Consider the following 17,410-nt stretch of genomic DNA (forward strand, 5'->3'; position numbering starts at 1 on the left):
TTTTTTTGAGACAGGATGTATAGCCCTGGCTGTTCTGGAACTCATTCTGTAGACCAGGACGGCCTCGAACTCAGATATCTGCCTCTGCCTCCCAAGGGCTAGGATTAAAGGCATGTGCCACCACTGTCCAGCCTTAGTTAACTTTTAAAGAACATACACTGTAATCATTTCTAAACAAGTGAGACTGGGGCACTAAGAGTATTTTTGTAGCAGACATGAGGCCCTGGGTTTGATTTGTACATACAGCAACTATATTGACTCATTGTTTGGCTAATTATTTTGTTCCAGCATCCTCTTAGCCATTTGTTTACGAGTTCAAAATACAGATTCAGTGCCTCCGGCTTACATAATAAAAATACTTGCTGCTTTAGTGGTCAGCTCTATTAATTTTTATTTCAGGTTACCTTTCATGAAACAAAGATTTTTTCCTGGACACGAAACAAACCCAGTTCCTTTTTTTCCTTTGTTTTTTGAGATGGGATCTCACCATAGCCCAAGGCTGGGCTGGAGTTCCCTGTGTCACTCCACTTGTCATCCCACTGCCACCATGCCCAGTGAAAAGGTCCCAGTTCTTCAAGAATATCTATCCATGATGTCACTTAAATGCTTGCTATGTACAGCAAAGCGCTGGCCTGTAAAGATGTCATTACTACCTTACTGTGTAGATGAAGATTTTTAACTGAGATAAAGAATTCACTGGAAAGGCGCTGGTGTTTAAAGGACAGCAGACATCTTAACCCCAACAGAGGAAAGGTGAGGAAATTATCAAGCAGGTTTGTGGCCCCACCCTCAGCCACCAATTCCCAAGTTCTAGAACTCAAGTTTCAAATTCTGACATTTTGGGGAAAACAATCTTAGTTACTTCACAACTATTCCATAGAGGTGTTTAAAATAACCTTGGCTTGAAAAACCAGAAGAAAGTCATGCAGTGGTGGCACATTCCTTTAATCCTAGCCCTTGGGAGGCAGAGGCAGGCAGATTTCTGAGTTTGAGGCCAGCCTGGTCTACTGAGTGAGTTCTAGGACAGCCAGGGCTACACAGAGAAACCCTGTCTCGAAAAACCAAAAAAAAAAAAAAAAAAAAAAAAAAAAAAAAGAAGAGAAAAAGAAAAGGCAGAAGGAAAAAGAATGTGAGTTGGGTATGGTAACGCATGACTGCAATCCAAACACTTAGGCAAAAGGGGGAGGGAGAACAGTGCAGTTCAAGGCTCTTCTCCAGTTACTGAGTTTGAGGCTAACCTGGTCTACAAGAGACCCAGTCTCAAGAAAATGAAAAACAAATTTCTTAAATAGAGACGCCATCTACAAGAGCACTCTAAGAAATAATAGGTAGGTTCCAGGTCTCAGGACTTGATGTTTCTGTAAATTCAATAGTTCAAAAAGAAATCATAAGGGTTCAGATTCAAGTAAAGACTATGACTTAAGGCTTAAATGTTCCTCCCTGGGGAGTCAACACTGGAAGGATTTACTACACATTTGGCATGGGTACTGGGTTGCTCATACCCTACTTGGGGACAGGTCCCAACTCTATGATCTATCTTGAAGCACATACTATTTGGAAGGCTTGTTGGAAAATGATAGGAGGGAGGTGCACAAAACAAGGGACCTTGTGCTACAGGTCCAGTGGATTTAGTTACTCTCCTAAGGCTTCCCCATCTGCTGGGAAATCAGTGGTGGTAAAATGGTGGGCGTGGCTCTCTGCCGCTGGACACTGCAGCACTCTCCAGAGGGGGGGAAAGTGACTGCATGTTCTCTCCTGGACACAGCCAAGTGACCAGGTCACTCAAAGCAGAGAGCATCTGAGTCACTAGAAGAACATGCCACATTTCAGAGTATTTCATATTTACACGTATATACACAGAGTTGGAGTGTAAAAACAAGCCAAAGAATAGTAAAGATCTACATGTTCATTTTTTTTCCCTGTATTCTTTATTGGAAGGATTCATTATTAAGTGTTTTTTTTTCTTTTTTTTCTTTTTTTTCTTTTTTTTTGGTTTTTCAAGACAGGGTTTCTCTATATAGCCCTGGTTGTCCTGGAACTCACTCTGTAGACCAGGCTGGCCTCGAACTCAGAAATCCACCTGCCTCTGCCTCCCAAGTGCTGGGATTAAAGGCGTGCGTCACCACCGCCCAGCTTATTGAGTTATTTTTAAGGCGAATTACTGAGCATTTACTAGGAGCCAGGTACTGGGAATACAGCAGCAAAGAAAATCGAGAGCTACATGTCTTGGCACACAGGTCTACCACTCCATCTCATCCAATTGGGAAGCAGAGGCAGGAGGATGAATCTAGAGTGAAGGTCAACAATTACCTAGCAAGTTTGAGGTTGAAGACCTCATTTCATACCCCCTCCCCTACCTCATAATAATGGGAAACAGGCAAGACACCCAAGCTTCAGATGGAAAACAGAATCATCACAGAAGGTATGTGATGACAAACCCAGAAAACAGATGAGCAAGTGTGCTATTACTGTTTATATGCTTCGAGGGACTGACCTTGGGGCCTTCTGCATGCTCGGCAAGCACTCTACCAACTGAGCTGTATGTGCAATCCACAGAAAGGATTCCTAAAAAGGAGACACTTGGCTTTAGTGTGGAGGAGAAGCCATCCATATGAAGTGTGGAAGAGCACCACAGTCAGAAATATTAACTCTAAAGCTCTTACAGGTAGCCTCAGCAATGAAGGGAATAAGGGAAGCAGGTTGGGGGTGGGCAATCAGAGGGAAGGAGAGACAGTAGAGGGCGAAAATGATAAAGAAGGAAAGGAGACCAGCATATGTCTTAAGTAGAACAGCCTATGCAAAGGCTTATTGACCAAGACAAGACGTTGAATTTTCATTTTGGGACAGGGTCACATATAACCCAGGCTGCCCTCAGACTTACTATGTAATTAAGTATGGCTTTCCTTTTCCATCCTCCTGCCTCCAACTCCTGAGTGCTTGGGGTTTCAGGTGTGTGCCATGCATCATCATTTATATGGCGCTAAGGACTGAATTTACAGCCTTGTGCATGCTGGGCAAGCACTCTGCCAATTACGTTACATCCCCAGGCCAAAAAGTTGAGGTTTTTCTAAAAATACAAAGTCATTAAGGATATTTTACCTGGAAGGAAGGACAGATTGTGAAGAAAGAAAAGAAGATGGAATACCAGTTGGGAAATTACAAAAGGGATTCAGATAGTAGTAGTTTTTCCATTTTAGTAATGGAAACAGCTACAAACTTTGGTAACAAATGGAATATTCAGGAAGTCAGAGAGGGCAAGAAATGAGAGATAACTCTCAGGTCTTGATTTGGGCATCTCAGTGAGCGTTAGCACCACTCAACCCCCTAGGACATAACCTTTTCCTCTTCTGACCTTCAGTCCCCACATTAGGGCTCTCCACAGAAACGGATCAATGGGATGCATTTATCAAAAGAATCTAGATCACACAATTATCCAAACTCTTCAGGGCAGGCAAAGAGGCTAGAGATCCAAGGGACATCTAATGCCATGGTCTGGAGGCATAAGACTTCCTTCCTTCCTAGGGTCTTGTCTTAACTTGGATTCATGACTGGATCAACATGTATTACAATGCTTTACCCAGCTTATTGATTTAAACGTTAATCACATCTAAAACTCACATCAACTAGACTGGTATTTGACTAAAAACTAGGAAACATGGGTACCACAGTCTAGTCAAGCTGCTACATAAAATTAACCATTCTATTGCCTTTGACCTTTAAATAGTTTTCAGACTGGTTCCCTCTCCATTGTCACTGGCTTAATTTGGGCTTGAATTCTCGAAGAATTAACTCAAGTTGGAAATCATGTAGCTCAGACCACAGGTTGACTTGAATTCAGTCTCTTTTTTTTTTTTTTTTTCAAAGATTTATTTTGGGCTGGTAAGGTGGCTCACTGGGTAAGAGCACAGACTGCTCTACCGAATGGTCCTGAGTTCAAATCCACAATCACATGGTGGCTCACAGCCACCTATAATCAGATCTGACGCCCTCTTCTGGTTCTACAGGCAGCTACAGTGTACTTATAATAAATAAATCATTGAGTGGAGCGAGCAGAGGTCCTAAAAGTCAATTCCCAACAACCAGATGAAGGCTGACAACTATCTGTACAGCTACAGTGTGTACTCATAGACATAAAATAAATAATTTTTTTAAACAAAGATTTATGTCTATGAGTACACTGTAGCTGTCTTCAGACACACCAGAAGAGGGTATCAGATCCCATTACAGATGGTCGTGAGCCACCATGTGGTTGCTGGGAATTGAACTCAGGATCTCTAGAACAGTCAGTACTCTTAACTGCTGAGCCATCTCTCCAGCACATATGCCTTCTTTATAGAGCATCACCTCTCACTTTAATAATGCTGTAGAACAACATTTCTTGAAAGACTGCCTTATAAGATGTTTACTTGTAGTGGGCTGGAGAGATGGCTCAGCGGTTAAGAGCACTGATCGCTCTTCCAGAGGTCCTGAGTTCAATTCCCAGCAACCACACATGGTGGCTCACGACCATCTGTAATGGGATCTGATGCCCTCTTCTGGTGTGTCTAAGACAGCTACAGTGTACTTACATATAATAATAAATAAATCTTTAAAAAATATATAAATCTTCTAAAAAAAAAGATGTTTGCTTGTAGACGAAAAAAAAAGTACACAAGAAACAGAAACTAATAAGAGAATGGCTGGCTGATCTGTGTCTATTTTTTTTAAGATTTAAAAACTAAGCCAGGTGTAGTGGCTCATGCCTTTAATCCCACCACTTAGAAAGCACTGGCTGGTAGATTTCTGAATTCAGGGCCAGCCCGGTCTATAGAGCGAGTTCCAGGACAGCCAAGGCTACACAGAGAAACTTGCCTTAAAAACAAAAACAAAAAAACCCCAAACTTTAAAAACTATGAATATATTAGAAAATCAGACAATATCTAAACTATCTCGTCCCTTAATGCCGTTACAGGGAAGCCCAGTGCCAAGGAGGAAAGAATTTTGGTCCTTTTAGGTTCCTTATATCAGTTCACCTGTTCGATTGCACTCAGATGAGCACCACAAGCCTTCTCTCTACCAGAAAGGCACCGGAGCACAAGTCACTTGGTTTCTCCAACTCCAACTTCATCAGTGTCTACCGCGGGTAGGAAACTGAAACTTCCGTCGTCGTTAATGCTACCTTTTTACATCTAACCTCATAATGCTTCTTTTTGTTGCAGCCATTGCACTGTGTCGAAATCTGTTTACATAACTATTTTGCTACTGTGTTGAGGACAAAACTAAAATATACGCCTGGCAAGGACTACGGAACTCCGAAGTGTTTTCGCCAAAAGAATCACCGGGCTGGACTGCGGGTGATCACGGGAAGGGAAAAACTCGGGAGACTTGGGGTAGATTTCGATCTCGGTGCCCGAATGCTAGAAGGCCACAGGGTAGAGCTGACCCGTCTATTTCCTCCACACTGTGCGCCTGCCGGCTCCCAGTCCACCAGCAACAGACGATCAGCTCGCTGGGCGAGCACTGCCCTATTCACGCGTGCGCACTTCCTTTTCCACCCCGGGGGAGGGGGCGTGGCTTGAGGGGGGCCCAGGCTGGTCCGCGTCTGGCGCCCAGCGTCGCCCCGCCCCGCCGCGCGCGTCGCCCGGGGGGGCGGAGCCTCCGCGGGGCGCCCAGTCAGCCACAGTCCCAGCCTGCCCCGCGCGGGCCAACGAGAGCCAGCCCAGTGACTCACCTCTGCCGCGCTAACTCTTCGCAGCTCTTCCCTTCACACACGCTCACCCCCGGTTCGAGATGGCGGCGGCGGCGGCGGCAGCGGCGGCGGGGGACTCAGACTCCTGGGGTGAGCAGAAGTTCCGGCCTGAGTGCGGGCTGTGGAGGCCTCGCTCCCACGCGTGTACTAACGCGACTCGCTCTCTTCCGTAGACGCGGACACGTTCTCTATGGAGGACCCGGTGCGGAAGGTCGCGGGCGGCGGCACGGCCGGCGGGGACCGCTGGGAAGGCGAGGACGAGGACGAGGACGTGAAGGTAGGTGCGGGCCGGGGCGCCAGGCTACGCGGGTGGGCGCCGGCTGCGGGCGGGAAGATCGGGCCCCCGGATCGCCGCCCGGGCCTTCGGGCCGTGGGTCCCGCGTGAGCGTCGGCCCAGAGGTTCCCTGGTTCCCTCGGCTGGACGGCCATGTGGGCAGCAGGCGGCAGCTTGTCCGGCCGGACTCTGCGAAGGGTGGTGGCCGCCCTGGCCCCAGCCCTTCACCGAGGGTCCGCTCTCTGGCCTGGAACCTAACTGGCGACGAGAAGTGACAGCAGCAGTCCGGTCGGCCCACGTGCTGTCTTCGCAGTCTAGAACCTCTCACCGAAACAAGGCGAACAGATCGGGAACTCGGTTTCAGTGTTTGTCCCATATGGAAAGTCGTGGACACGCCTTTCCTAGTTCGGGTCTCCCATGAGTCAGTAACTTAGGTATGCTTGTGAAGGCAGGTAGCTCGTTCGAGCGATTAGATGGAGAAAATACATTGATTTTTCTAAACTAGAATTGGAGCAGTAAAACAACTTTTAGCTCTCCCTTCCCCCACCCCGTGGTAAGAAGGATGAGCTGAGAGCACTGAGATAACCATCGGGTTAGTGGACAGAACTGTGAACTCTGAAAAACAGAGACTTAACAGTTACTCATCTACACAGGGACAGACAGGCCTAGAAAAGTAGCAAAGAGTTGGTGGTTGTGGTAGACCAGGGGCCAGTGGTTTTGTTTTTCTTTGTATTGTAAATTCGAGTCCTATTCACCTTTATTGTTTTTAAAAACTCCCACGGGCTTTAGATATACTGTTTGGTTTTTTTATCTTTACTCTGAACTTTGTTAAAGAGTATGTCTACTTTACCAGACAGCCTGAATTTGAGGAATGAAATGAGCTTTGTATACATTGAAGTTAATAATGACCAATAGTATCATTGACTGGCTACTTACATGCTTTTTTTTAACCTATTGTATGTATACACTCGGGCATGGTTTGTTACTGACCTTATATTACCACATAACAGCACATTTTCAGTTTTGATTTTTCACTTTTCCTAGGAAGTAGAAGTTAGGACATCTTACAAAGTTAAAGAAGTTAAAGTTAAGAGATGAGAGTAAGTTCAAAACAAAACAGGAGGCAGTGGGGGAAATTAGAGGAAGCGGGAATAAATTCCAGAAAGTTGATTAAAGCTGTCTGTAATGATGCCATGTAGTATCTACCTGAGATTATGGAGATTAAACCTCTGTTTAAGTGGTATCAATCCTGATGTTTATAATTCTTATCACTTAACAGTGGTTGTGGCCCTTCCTGGTGTCATGAACTTTTAACTTGTATTTAATATGTTGTGGTGACCCCCTCCTAAGCATAAAATTATTTTTGATAACTTATGAATTGTAATGTAAATATCTGATGTAGGATGTCTGACCTCTGAAAGATAAGAGGATCACTGTGAGTCTTAAGGGTAAGAGCTAATTTTGGGGAGACTTAGAAGTAAGTTCCTTGTAAAGACCACATTGTCCAGTCACTCTCCAGTGCAAACTTACTTTTGTGTGCCATAACCAGTTCTCATACATAATCTTTGAAGTTGGTGTTTCAGATTGGAAGCTGATTGTGTCCATCCTGTTGTAGTATTGAAAAGTTTTTGACTCTTGGGTTTTAGAATCAGACTGGATTATGTTACCTTGGTATTTTCTAGTTATACTTTCTCAATATGTAAATAATCATAATGCAACTTGCATTACATAGGTTTTTTTGTTGTTGTTTTTTGCATGTTTTGTTTTGAGACTGTACCTCACTGTGTAAACCAGGCTGGCTTTGAACCTCACAGACATCTGCCTTGCTCTGCCTCATGAGTGCTGGGATTAAAGGAGTACACCACCATCAGAATTACTTTGTGTTTTAAGTGAGCATTAAGCAGGGCTACCTAGCACTTGGTAGATATTCAGTAAATATTAATTTTCATTGACGTCTTCCTTCTTTTATTCTAATAGAAATATTTTGACTGCTAAAATCTAATACCTGAGGTTTATTTTATGCCACACTTTATCATTTTCTAAGGCCAGAAGGATCGTATTTTTATAGTGTCTATTTAGTATAAATTTTGTGTTTTTATTGGGAGATCATGATTATCAAATAAATTTTTGCCCATTGAAAAGCTTGTTAGAGCCGGGCAGTGGTGGCGTACACCAGGCAGAGGCAGTCAAATTTCTGAGTTCGAGGCCACCCTGGTCTACAGAGTGAGTTCCAGGACAGCCAGGGCTACACAGAGAAACCCTGTCTTGAGAAACCAAAAAAAAAAAAAAAAAAAAAGAAGTTTGTTAGAATTAAAATTTGTTACCTTGCATAGCAGTGAGTTCAGTGAGTTATATTACCAAACTTCTGAATTCTGATGTTTTAGCATTTAATCATTTTGTGGTAGTGGGCAAGTCTTATTAGTTTTCAAATAATTGTGGTCCTTAAACAATTAAGTATGTGAATTAAAAAAAAAAAAAAAACCAAGATTGGTGGGATGGCAAGTGTAGTTCCAGCACTTGGGGAAGTCAGAGGAGACTCACCTGAGTCCAAGAGTTTAAGACCAACTTGGGCAATGGAGAAAGAGTTCTATGGCAAAACTGTAGAAAGTGTTCTTTTAATGTGAGGGTCAAGTGCTTGACCTTTATAAATTACCGGTTTAATGCCACTTAGAGTGTCTGTTTTAGTCACTCGTCTAGTTGACTGTGTTTTTAGAATTTTACCTTTCTGACTTCTCAGTAGCTGTCTTACAGTGGCAAAAGTGGACTTAAGCTGTAGACCTCGTAATATTCATGGGGGAGGATAGACTTTTTCCCAGTATAAAGATGAAACCTAGTGGCTAGAGATGGCCTAAGAGCAGTATTTTTTTCTTGAGGGCCAGAGTCAGATTCCTAGCGTTTACATCACAGCTGTCTGTGGCTTTATCTCCAGGCATCTAGGATCTCTGTCCTTGTAGACCTGCTGTCATGTGCACATGCATATCAACAGCTAGGCAGACGTACTTTTTCTTTTGAGAACTAAGGAGTGTACATCTTATTTTTATTCAGTATTTACTTAGACTTTACTATCCTGATATGCAGAGGTAGTGGGATGAAATGTTTACTTTGTGTATATGACTAGAGTAATGTGCAGGATGTAGATTGAGTTCCTACTGAAAGCATGGGCAATGCAACTTTAAAACCATTTTACTAGATTCCCTACATTCATTCCAATTGAACAGGTTACAAATTAGGTTTATTCAAAAGGTGTATAGAGAAAACTTCTGGCTGTGTTCAGCTATATCAGGCATTTTGTTTTGTTTTGTTTTTGTCTGTTTTTTTAATGTTTAGTAATTTTAGGCAGGATCTCATGTGACCCAAGGCTGGCCTCACCCTTTTATATAGCCATCTAAATTCTGGGACCTTGCCTATAGACATTTGAGTACTAGGATTGAAAGCATGTACAACTACTCCTAGTTTATAACTTCTTGGGGATAGAACACAGGGCAAGCCACCAACAGAACTACATCTCCAGTACTCAGCTATGTGTTTCTCTAGTTGCATTGTAGAATTTATTACACAAAGGTCTCAGAGCACTGACCCAGGTGAAAACTATGCACTAAATAGTCAAGCCTTAAGGATCTGTCCAAATTAATAGTGTAAATCTTCCAGAATAAGGACATCTTTTTTTCAAGTATTAGCACTTCTGAGGAATAGGATGTATATTCAATCTGACTTGTTTGTTTGTTATATTTTATTTTTGGGGCAGGATCTCCAATTTGAATTTTCTGGCTTCAGCCTTCCAAGTTCTTTTAAATCTATCTCTGTGTGTGTGTGTGTGTGTATGTGCCACCTCAAGATCTGTGTTTTAGAGAAAAATATGATTACAGCAGTAGGGTGACCATTTTGTTAGAAAATAGGTACTCTTTTGTTTTCTTTAAAAGAGTGTATCGTATAGCCCAGGATAGTGTCAGATTCACTGTGTACTAAGGATGGCCTTGAACTGTCTCTTGGCTTCCCAAGTGCTGTGATGAGAGCTATGTGCTAGATACTTGGTTTATGCAATTCCAGTGGTGGAACTCAGGATGGTTTGACATTCTACCATCTGAACTATATCCCCAGCCCTGCCTTTTTTTGGGCCGTGGGGGAGCAGTATGGTTGTATACACTAGGCTGGACTTGAACACTCAAGCTTTCCCTGCCTCAGCCTTCTGAGTGCTGGAATTACAAGTGTGTTGCCCCCATGCTTGGCTGAAAAGTTGTATCTTAAAGAGAATATTTTTCTAATTTATAGAAAATTACAAACATACAGTGGTTTAATAAGCTCTTCAGAATATCTTCCTCTGTAACTCCCTACACAACTGAATGAAGATAGTCATCATCTTTTTTTTTTTTTTTTAAACTTGACAGTCTTACTCTGGCCCAGGCTGGCCTTACAATCCATGGCAATCTTTCTGCCTTAGCCTTCCAAGTGCTAGGATTATAGGAGTGAAGGAGCTACCATGTTTGACTTTCAACCAGATTACTGTGAAGAAGATGCCAATCATTTCAGTACTTTAATAATTTTTATAAAATAGTAAATTTTCACATAGCTTTATTTTTGTGTGTGAACATACATGCTACATAGTATGTAGCAATCAGAGGACAATTTGGGAATCAGTTATCTCAAGTATGTTTTTTAATTGAAAAATATTTATTCATTCTATTAGCTGTACTGGGTCATTGCAAATAAATTAGTTACTTGTTTAGTGTTTGGTTGGGGCTTTTAAAGATTAATTTTATATTATATTTTGTCTACATGTATGTATGTGCACCACACGTGTGCCCGGTGCTCATGGAGGTTAGAAGAAGGCATCAGATGCTATGGAACTGAAGTTAGAATTGTGACCCAGGTCTTCTACAAGAGCATTAAGTGCTCTAAACCTCTGAGCCATCTTTCCAGCCCTAGTGTTCAGCTTTTTTGACCTGGATATTGCTTAGCCAGGAATTAAAGTAGAATTATTTGATAATCATTGAATATGAGACAGGTAGACATTGAGCTGGAGCAAAATTGGATTAAATGGAGTAGAATTTACTGAAACAATTATTTTGATTTAAGATAGTAAAATATTTAGCTTTCTTTTAAAAACTGAATTTTAATGAGAAGGCTACCCTTGTCAGTTCTGAAGCTGCTTAGAGCAGAAACTACATAATTTATAGAGTGCTAAAAAGTTGTTTTTCCAGTAAGAAATTATGTGGTATCCTGTGGGCTAGGGATATAGCTCAGTTGGTAGAGTGCTTGTCTAAGATATTCAGCACTCAGGCTAAGAAGTTCAAGGTCATCTACTCATAGGGAGTGTCTTAGGTTTTTATTGCTGTGAAGAGACACCATGAGCAAGGCAACTCTTATAAAGGCATACATTTAATTGGTGCTGGCTTATAGTTTCAGTCCATTATCATTGTGGGAAGAATGGTGGCACACAGGCAGACCTGATGCTGGAGGAGCCAAGAGTTTTACATACAAGTGGCCAGAATCAGAGACTATCTATCAGCCAGAGACAGGCAGCCAGGAGACTCTTTTCCACACTGGGTGTAGCTTGAGCATAGGTGGAGTGGAACCCTCAAAGCCCCACCCCACAGTGACACTTTCTTCTGCCAGGCCACGCCTCCTAATAGTGCTACTCCCCATAGGCCAACCCTTCAAAATCTGTGGAGGCCAAACCTAATAAAACCACTATAGGGAGTTTGAGGCAGCTCTGGGCTATTCTGCCTTTAAAAAGAAAAAAATCCAAAAGGTTTGCTGGACCAAATTACTTGAGGAAAAAAGGAGAGAAATATGTGTTAACTCCTGGGCTATTGCTATGGGGCAAAACAGTTTTAACTGTTCTTTTGACAATCAGTAAATATGTAATGCTTCCATAAGAAAGCATTTTCAGCCTTAAATATGTTTCTCTCAATGTATATGACACTCCACATTTTTGTATTATGAAAATGGCAGAATCGGCCAACTGTTAGGTACATTATTAGAAAACTTATTAGAAAACTTATTATTATTAGAAAGAAAACTTATTATATTATTAGAAAACTTATTATTAGAAAAATATTAGAATTTTTTGTTTTCCTTTTAATAGTTGGTTTGTTTGGTTAAGAAATAGATTTTGAACTTGAAAGCAGCCATCTCTTTGAGAGAAATGATTCAAATGATGGTGAGTGAATATCTGTAGGGCATAAGTATTATATATATGAGTAAATTATAAACAGCTTCTCTCTAAAGAAGCTGGCCAGTTTATAAGGGCAATCTGAATGTTTTTGTTATAATCTTATAGTCCAGGCTGACCTAGAACTCCACAGGTAACAGAAGTTGACCATGAACTCTTGATCCTCCTGTCTCCACAGTCTGTGATTACAAGCATACACCACCTAAATCAAATTCCTGCGGTGTTTGGTGTTTGTTTCAGTAATAGAGATTGAATCCAAGACCTCATGCTACATCAATTGAGCTATATTCCTGCTTCTGGGAAAGGTATTTTTAATAGGATATTAATAGGTTGTATCTTGAACCAGATAACACTTAGGTCTTTTTTTAAGTGATAGGTAAGCTCACGGTCTCTATTTTAAGTGTCTTGCAACACTTTTGTCATTTTATCTGGAAAACTTGCCAGCATTTACAAGGTCCTCATGTATACAGAATAGTGTGCTCAGTTAGTTTCCCTACAGTAGTTGTGGTAGGCATTCTGTGTGGTAGGCATTTACTTTTCAGGACTCGCTAAGGATTTTTTTGTTTTGTTTTTTGAGAGACAAGGTTTCTCTGTATAGCCCTGGCTGTCCTGGAACTCACTCTGTAGACCAGGCTGGCCTCGAACTCAGAAATCCGCCTGCCTCTGCCTTCCAAGTGCTGGGATCAAAGGTGTGTGCCACCACCGCCCGGCAGGACCTAAGCCCGGCAGGACCAAAGTTTTTAAAAATTCCTGTGGAAAGCTACCTAGCCTTCTTGGATAGTGCCAGCTATATTTGTTTCCTTCTTCTTCTTCTTCTTCTTTTTTTTTGGTTTTTGAGACAGGATTTCTCTGTATAGCCCTGGCTGTCCTGGAACTCACTCTGTAGACCAGGCTGGCCTCGAACTCAGAAATCCGCCTGCCTCTGCCTCCCAAGTGCTGGGGTTAAAGGTGTGCGCCATCACCACCCTGCTATTTGTTTCCTTCTTAAGAGAATTATTAATATGATAGTTTAGTAGTAGTCAAATCAGGACAGGCTTGTTGCATGTGTTTGAGGGTAATGGTAATAGACATGGCTTGCTTCTCATGTTCCTTTGTGCACTGAGGTGTCATGACTCCCTAGAATTTATTTACAGGAACTGCCTTTTTTTTTTATTAAAACCTATTCTGGATTGGCATGATGGCACATGCCACAAATCCCAGCATTCCAGAGTCAAAGAGGATCATGAGTTCAAGGCCAGTCTAAACTACACAGCAAAACCCCACTACAAAACAGACAGTGTTCCAAGAAATGGAATCTCTGATAAGGTGGAGAGTTTCTAAGTAGCCTCCTGTTTTCATGGATAGGAGCTGGGTTTATCTTTTGTTGTAGGAAACCAAAGAGTGATAAGGATAGAGAATACAGAGTTTGGTGAAATTTTCTTATGACTTTTTGGTACCAGACAGAAGCTTGAAGATCAGTTTCTGCCAATGGCAACTTAAAATTTGAAGGTTGCGTAACTAATACAGTTTCATGTATCTGGGCATATTTTACATACTAGTATGTACCTCAACTCTGCTTATGATCTAGGGAAAGTCATTTTAGAACTAACGGAAAGAACAGATCTTAGCAGGAGGGACTTAGTTTTCAGTTACTTTATATTCCAAAATTCAGGGGGAATTTTGTTCTGTGTCACTTTAGTCCAGAGCAAGTCCCTGTATCGCTTCTTACTGAGATAACATGTTGGCTGCATGTGGGCCACAGTTTTCTCTTCTGTGAAATGAGATGCTGCTGCCTTACTTTTAGGAGTGTTAAGAGGATCAGCCCTAATGTTACAACATGAAAAAGCTCCTAGCGTAATTATAGATGCAAAGTAAATGCTCAATATGTGCTATACACATATCTCAGCTTTAACTCTGTACTTTCTAGACATACATTGACCCTTATATCTGAAGCAGCATATTGCAGACCCCAAAATAACTGATAGTTAACTTCTGTTTTTATCTCTTTGATTCATAAATAGTAAGGTAAGACAAACTTAATTTTTAACTCTAGTATCTTAGTTATTCAAATAATGACTAGTAGTCTATTAAAAGCCTAAATCATGGCTTAAATTGACAAGTGGTTATAAAAATATATTTACTTGGGGGCTGGAGAGTTAGCTCATGGGGTAGGAGCACTGACTCTTCCAAAGAATCCAGGTTAGATTCCTAGCACTTATGTAGTGGCTTATACTGTAACTCCAGTTACAAGGAGTCTGAACCCTCTTCTGGACTCTCAGGGCAGTAGGCACACTGTGATACATAGACACACATGAAGAAAGTTTACATAGACATACATGAAGAAAGAATACCCAAACACAGAAAATAGAATGTTTTTTAAAAATTATATACACATACAGATATTTTCTTGTATGTATAATTATTCTTGCTCTGCTTGTTTCCATCCATTGCAGCTTTAATCAGGGAGAGATATTTTTTATTTCTTTGCTGGATATACAAAGCTTGTCTTTTTTTTTTTTTTTTTTTTTTTTTTTTTTTTTTTTTTTTTTCCGAGACAAGGTTTCTCCATATAGTCCTGGCTGTCCTGGAACTCACTCTGTAGACCAGGCTGGCCTCGAACTCAGAAATCCACCTGCCTCTGCCCCCCAAGTGCTGGGATTAAAGGCGTGCGCCACCACTGCCCGGCACAAAGCTTGTCTTAATTGAAGTTTAGTGTACGCACCTCCATTGATTTAGATCTGTGATCTATAATGCTATAAAGCTAGAAGCTTGTTTGTGTCATAGTTGTGGCATATTAGTCAGTCTTTCCTCATCTATTAGCGTCAGTGCTTCCTGCTCTGCACCTTCCCTCTGATGGCTCATCTTCAAGTGACATGTATACTGTGCCTGGTAGTTGTTGAGCCTGTTCTACCTATAGATTGAAGCTCATTTTAAATGGGGGACTGTCTACATCCCTATTAAACAGAAAATGGTGTTTGACAATAGGTTTATGTATAGATCAATGATTGAGTTAGATATAGAAAAAGCAGAGTATAGGTCTACCTCAAAGTGCCTTGCCAAGCTTAGGGAGCCAGAGCTATAAAGGTTTAATTAGTTTTGTTGTTGTTGTTGTTGTTGTTTTTGTTTTGTTTTGGTTTGGTTTTGCAAGACAGGGTTTCTCTGTGTAGTCCTGGCTGTCCTGGAACTCACTCTGTAGACCAGGCTGGCCTCGAACTCCCAAGTGCTGGGATTAAAGGCGTGCGCCACCACTGCCCGGCGTTTAATTAGTTCTTGACTCATCTTTAGTACTTAAAAATTTTGTGTAATTTGACTCATTGACTGTAGTTGTGTTGTAAGCAACACTGCTTGAAACAAACGATCCAATCGCTGGAGAATGGAATACTTGGTCCATTTGATAAATGAAAAAACTGCTGAACAATGTGGTAGTACACATATGCCTGTGATCCCAGAATGCAGTAAGGGAAGATAGGAGGATTCTGAATGAGTTCAAGGCCATTCTGGGCCACATAGGTAGACCATTTCCAAAATTAAGATAGCAACTGATTTTAAGGCTTAGAAATTTTACCTTGGTTATTTTGTGTTTTAATTGATAAGCTTTTTATGGCATTAGATAAATGGATATGGGGAAACAAGCATGCTAGAAAACATTAAATATCCTGAAGGGGGAATGACTCCTAGCAGACATTAAACATACCATAAAACTTCTGTAATGAAAGCATTGTGGTACTAAGAGAGTGTTAGTTACATCTACAATCTCTGCACTTGGGAGATAGAGGCAGGAGGACCACTGCAAGTTTTAGGCTAGTCTAGTCTATATTGTAAGTTCCAGAAGGGCCAGGGCTATATAGTGAGATCTTGTCTCAAAATAATAAATTAAAAACCCTTGATGTATTACTGATAAGTGTGAAGACACACTTAATGGTATGAAAAGGTAGAAAGCCAAAAATTCAATATTCAAAATTTTAGTATTTGATAATAGTAGATTTATTTTATTATTATATCTAAGCACATTGTAGCTGTCTTCAGACAGCCCCGGAAGAGGGCATCAGATCTCATTACGGATGGTTGTGAGCCACCATGTGGTTGCTGGGATTTGAACTCAGGACCTTCAGAAGAGCAATCAAATCACTGAGCCATCTCTCCAGCCCCATGGACTAGAAAACTTTAAAGAATTGATAAATCTAACTTAAGTGGTAAAATTACTGTTCAGAGACTAGGTTTGGTGGACTGAAATCCTACCAATTGGGAAGTGGAGTCAGAAAGATCAGGAGTTCAAGGCCAGCCTGGGCCATGCTGGACTCTGCTTTTCTAAATATTATTTTCAAAGCCTAGTAGCCTTTGCTATATATAAATAACTAGTTATAGGGCATGATTGGGGCAAGGGAACAACAACGTTGGAATTTACAGACTGCTAGGAACAAACCCAAAGAGAAACCTGTAGAGCTTCTTACACTCCTGAGAGACAGAAGTAGACTGGAAAAATGGGAAGATAAGCCTTGGCTAAGAGTCTTACTACTGTTATAAAAAAGTCTGTAATACCAAAAATACCAACAAACTTGTTTCTGTAGAATTAGGTTAACCCTTGAGGTCATGTGGGAAAGAAATCGTGTAAGAATTACTAATGGAGGGTCTTGTCTTCAGGATAACTGGGATGATGATGATGATGAAAATAAAGAGGAAGCAGAAGTCAAACCAGGTAAGCCACATTGTTTATTCTTTACCTCTTTTTCCTGCTCTTCCTCTCTGGCTTCTCAACAATCAGATTATATACATGCTGGTTTTCTATTTGACTGCTTGTGGGGAGAAAAAATGTGGGGGTCTCGTGGGGAGAAAAAACGATAGAGGAAATGGTGTTATTTAAATACCTTACCTTGTCTAAAGGAAGTAAGAAGAGAGATATTTGGATCCTTGGGGATCTGACTTGAAAGGAAGAGTACCAGAACTTCCTTATTTCCAGAATATTTCCACATGACTTTGGGAAGTTAGGGAAGGTTTGGTTTCTTCAAGTATTCAAGCATCAAGTCTGCCTTGGTCATAAACTAGAAAATATTCGGGCTGGTGAGATTGGCTCTACGGGTAAGAGCACGAACTGCTCTTCCAAAGGTCCTGAGTTCAAATCCCAGCAACCACATGGTGGCTCACAACCATCTGTAATGAGATCTGAAGTCCTACTCTAGTGTGCCTGAAGACAGCTACAGTGTACTTATTTATAATAATGAATAAAACTTTTGGCTGGGGCGAGCAGGGACTAAGCAAA

The 17,410-nt window shown here is 41.4% G+C and overlaps 1 protein-coding gene and 1 long non-coding RNA gene across 3 annotated transcripts in view; one reads left to right on the forward strand and one right to left on the reverse strand.

Moving 5' to 3' along the window:
• Positions 1-6,531, reverse strand: part of LOC116090817 — a 26,043-nt gene extending 19,512 nt beyond the window's left edge. The window contains exons 1-2 of one of the 2 annotated variants that reach the window (XR_004118828.1): positions 5,711-6,531; positions 2,495-2,565 (exon numbers count right to left, since the gene is read on the reverse strand). This is a non-coding gene — a long non-coding RNA (uncharacterized LOC116090817). Of the gene's footprint in view, positions 1-2,494; positions 2,566-5,012; positions 5,592-5,710 lie in introns of those variants that run through there. The other variant, XR_004118827.1, reaches the window with a different exon arrangement.
• The window catches only part of Eif3j (eukaryotic translation initiation factor 3 subunit J), a 23,368-nt gene continuing 11,434 nt past the window's right edge, over positions 5,477-17,410 (forward strand). Inside the window, exons 1-3 of the mRNA XM_031371694.1 lie at positions 5,477-5,818; positions 5,902-6,005; positions 16,795-16,849. Coding sequence (XP_031227554.1) covers positions 5,770-5,818; positions 5,902-6,005; positions 16,795-16,849 — 208 coding nt within the window. The 5' untranslated portion in view covers positions 5,477-5,769. The remainder of the gene's footprint in view (positions 5,819-5,901; positions 6,006-16,794; positions 16,850-17,410) is intronic.

This window comes from Mastomys coucha, unplaced genomic scaffold (genome assembly GCF_008632895.1).
Source record: "Mastomys coucha isolate ucsf_1 unplaced genomic scaffold, UCSF_Mcou_1 pScaffold15, whole genome shotgun sequence".
NCBI lineage: Eukaryota > Metazoa > Chordata > Mammalia > Rodentia > Muridae > Mastomys > Mastomys coucha.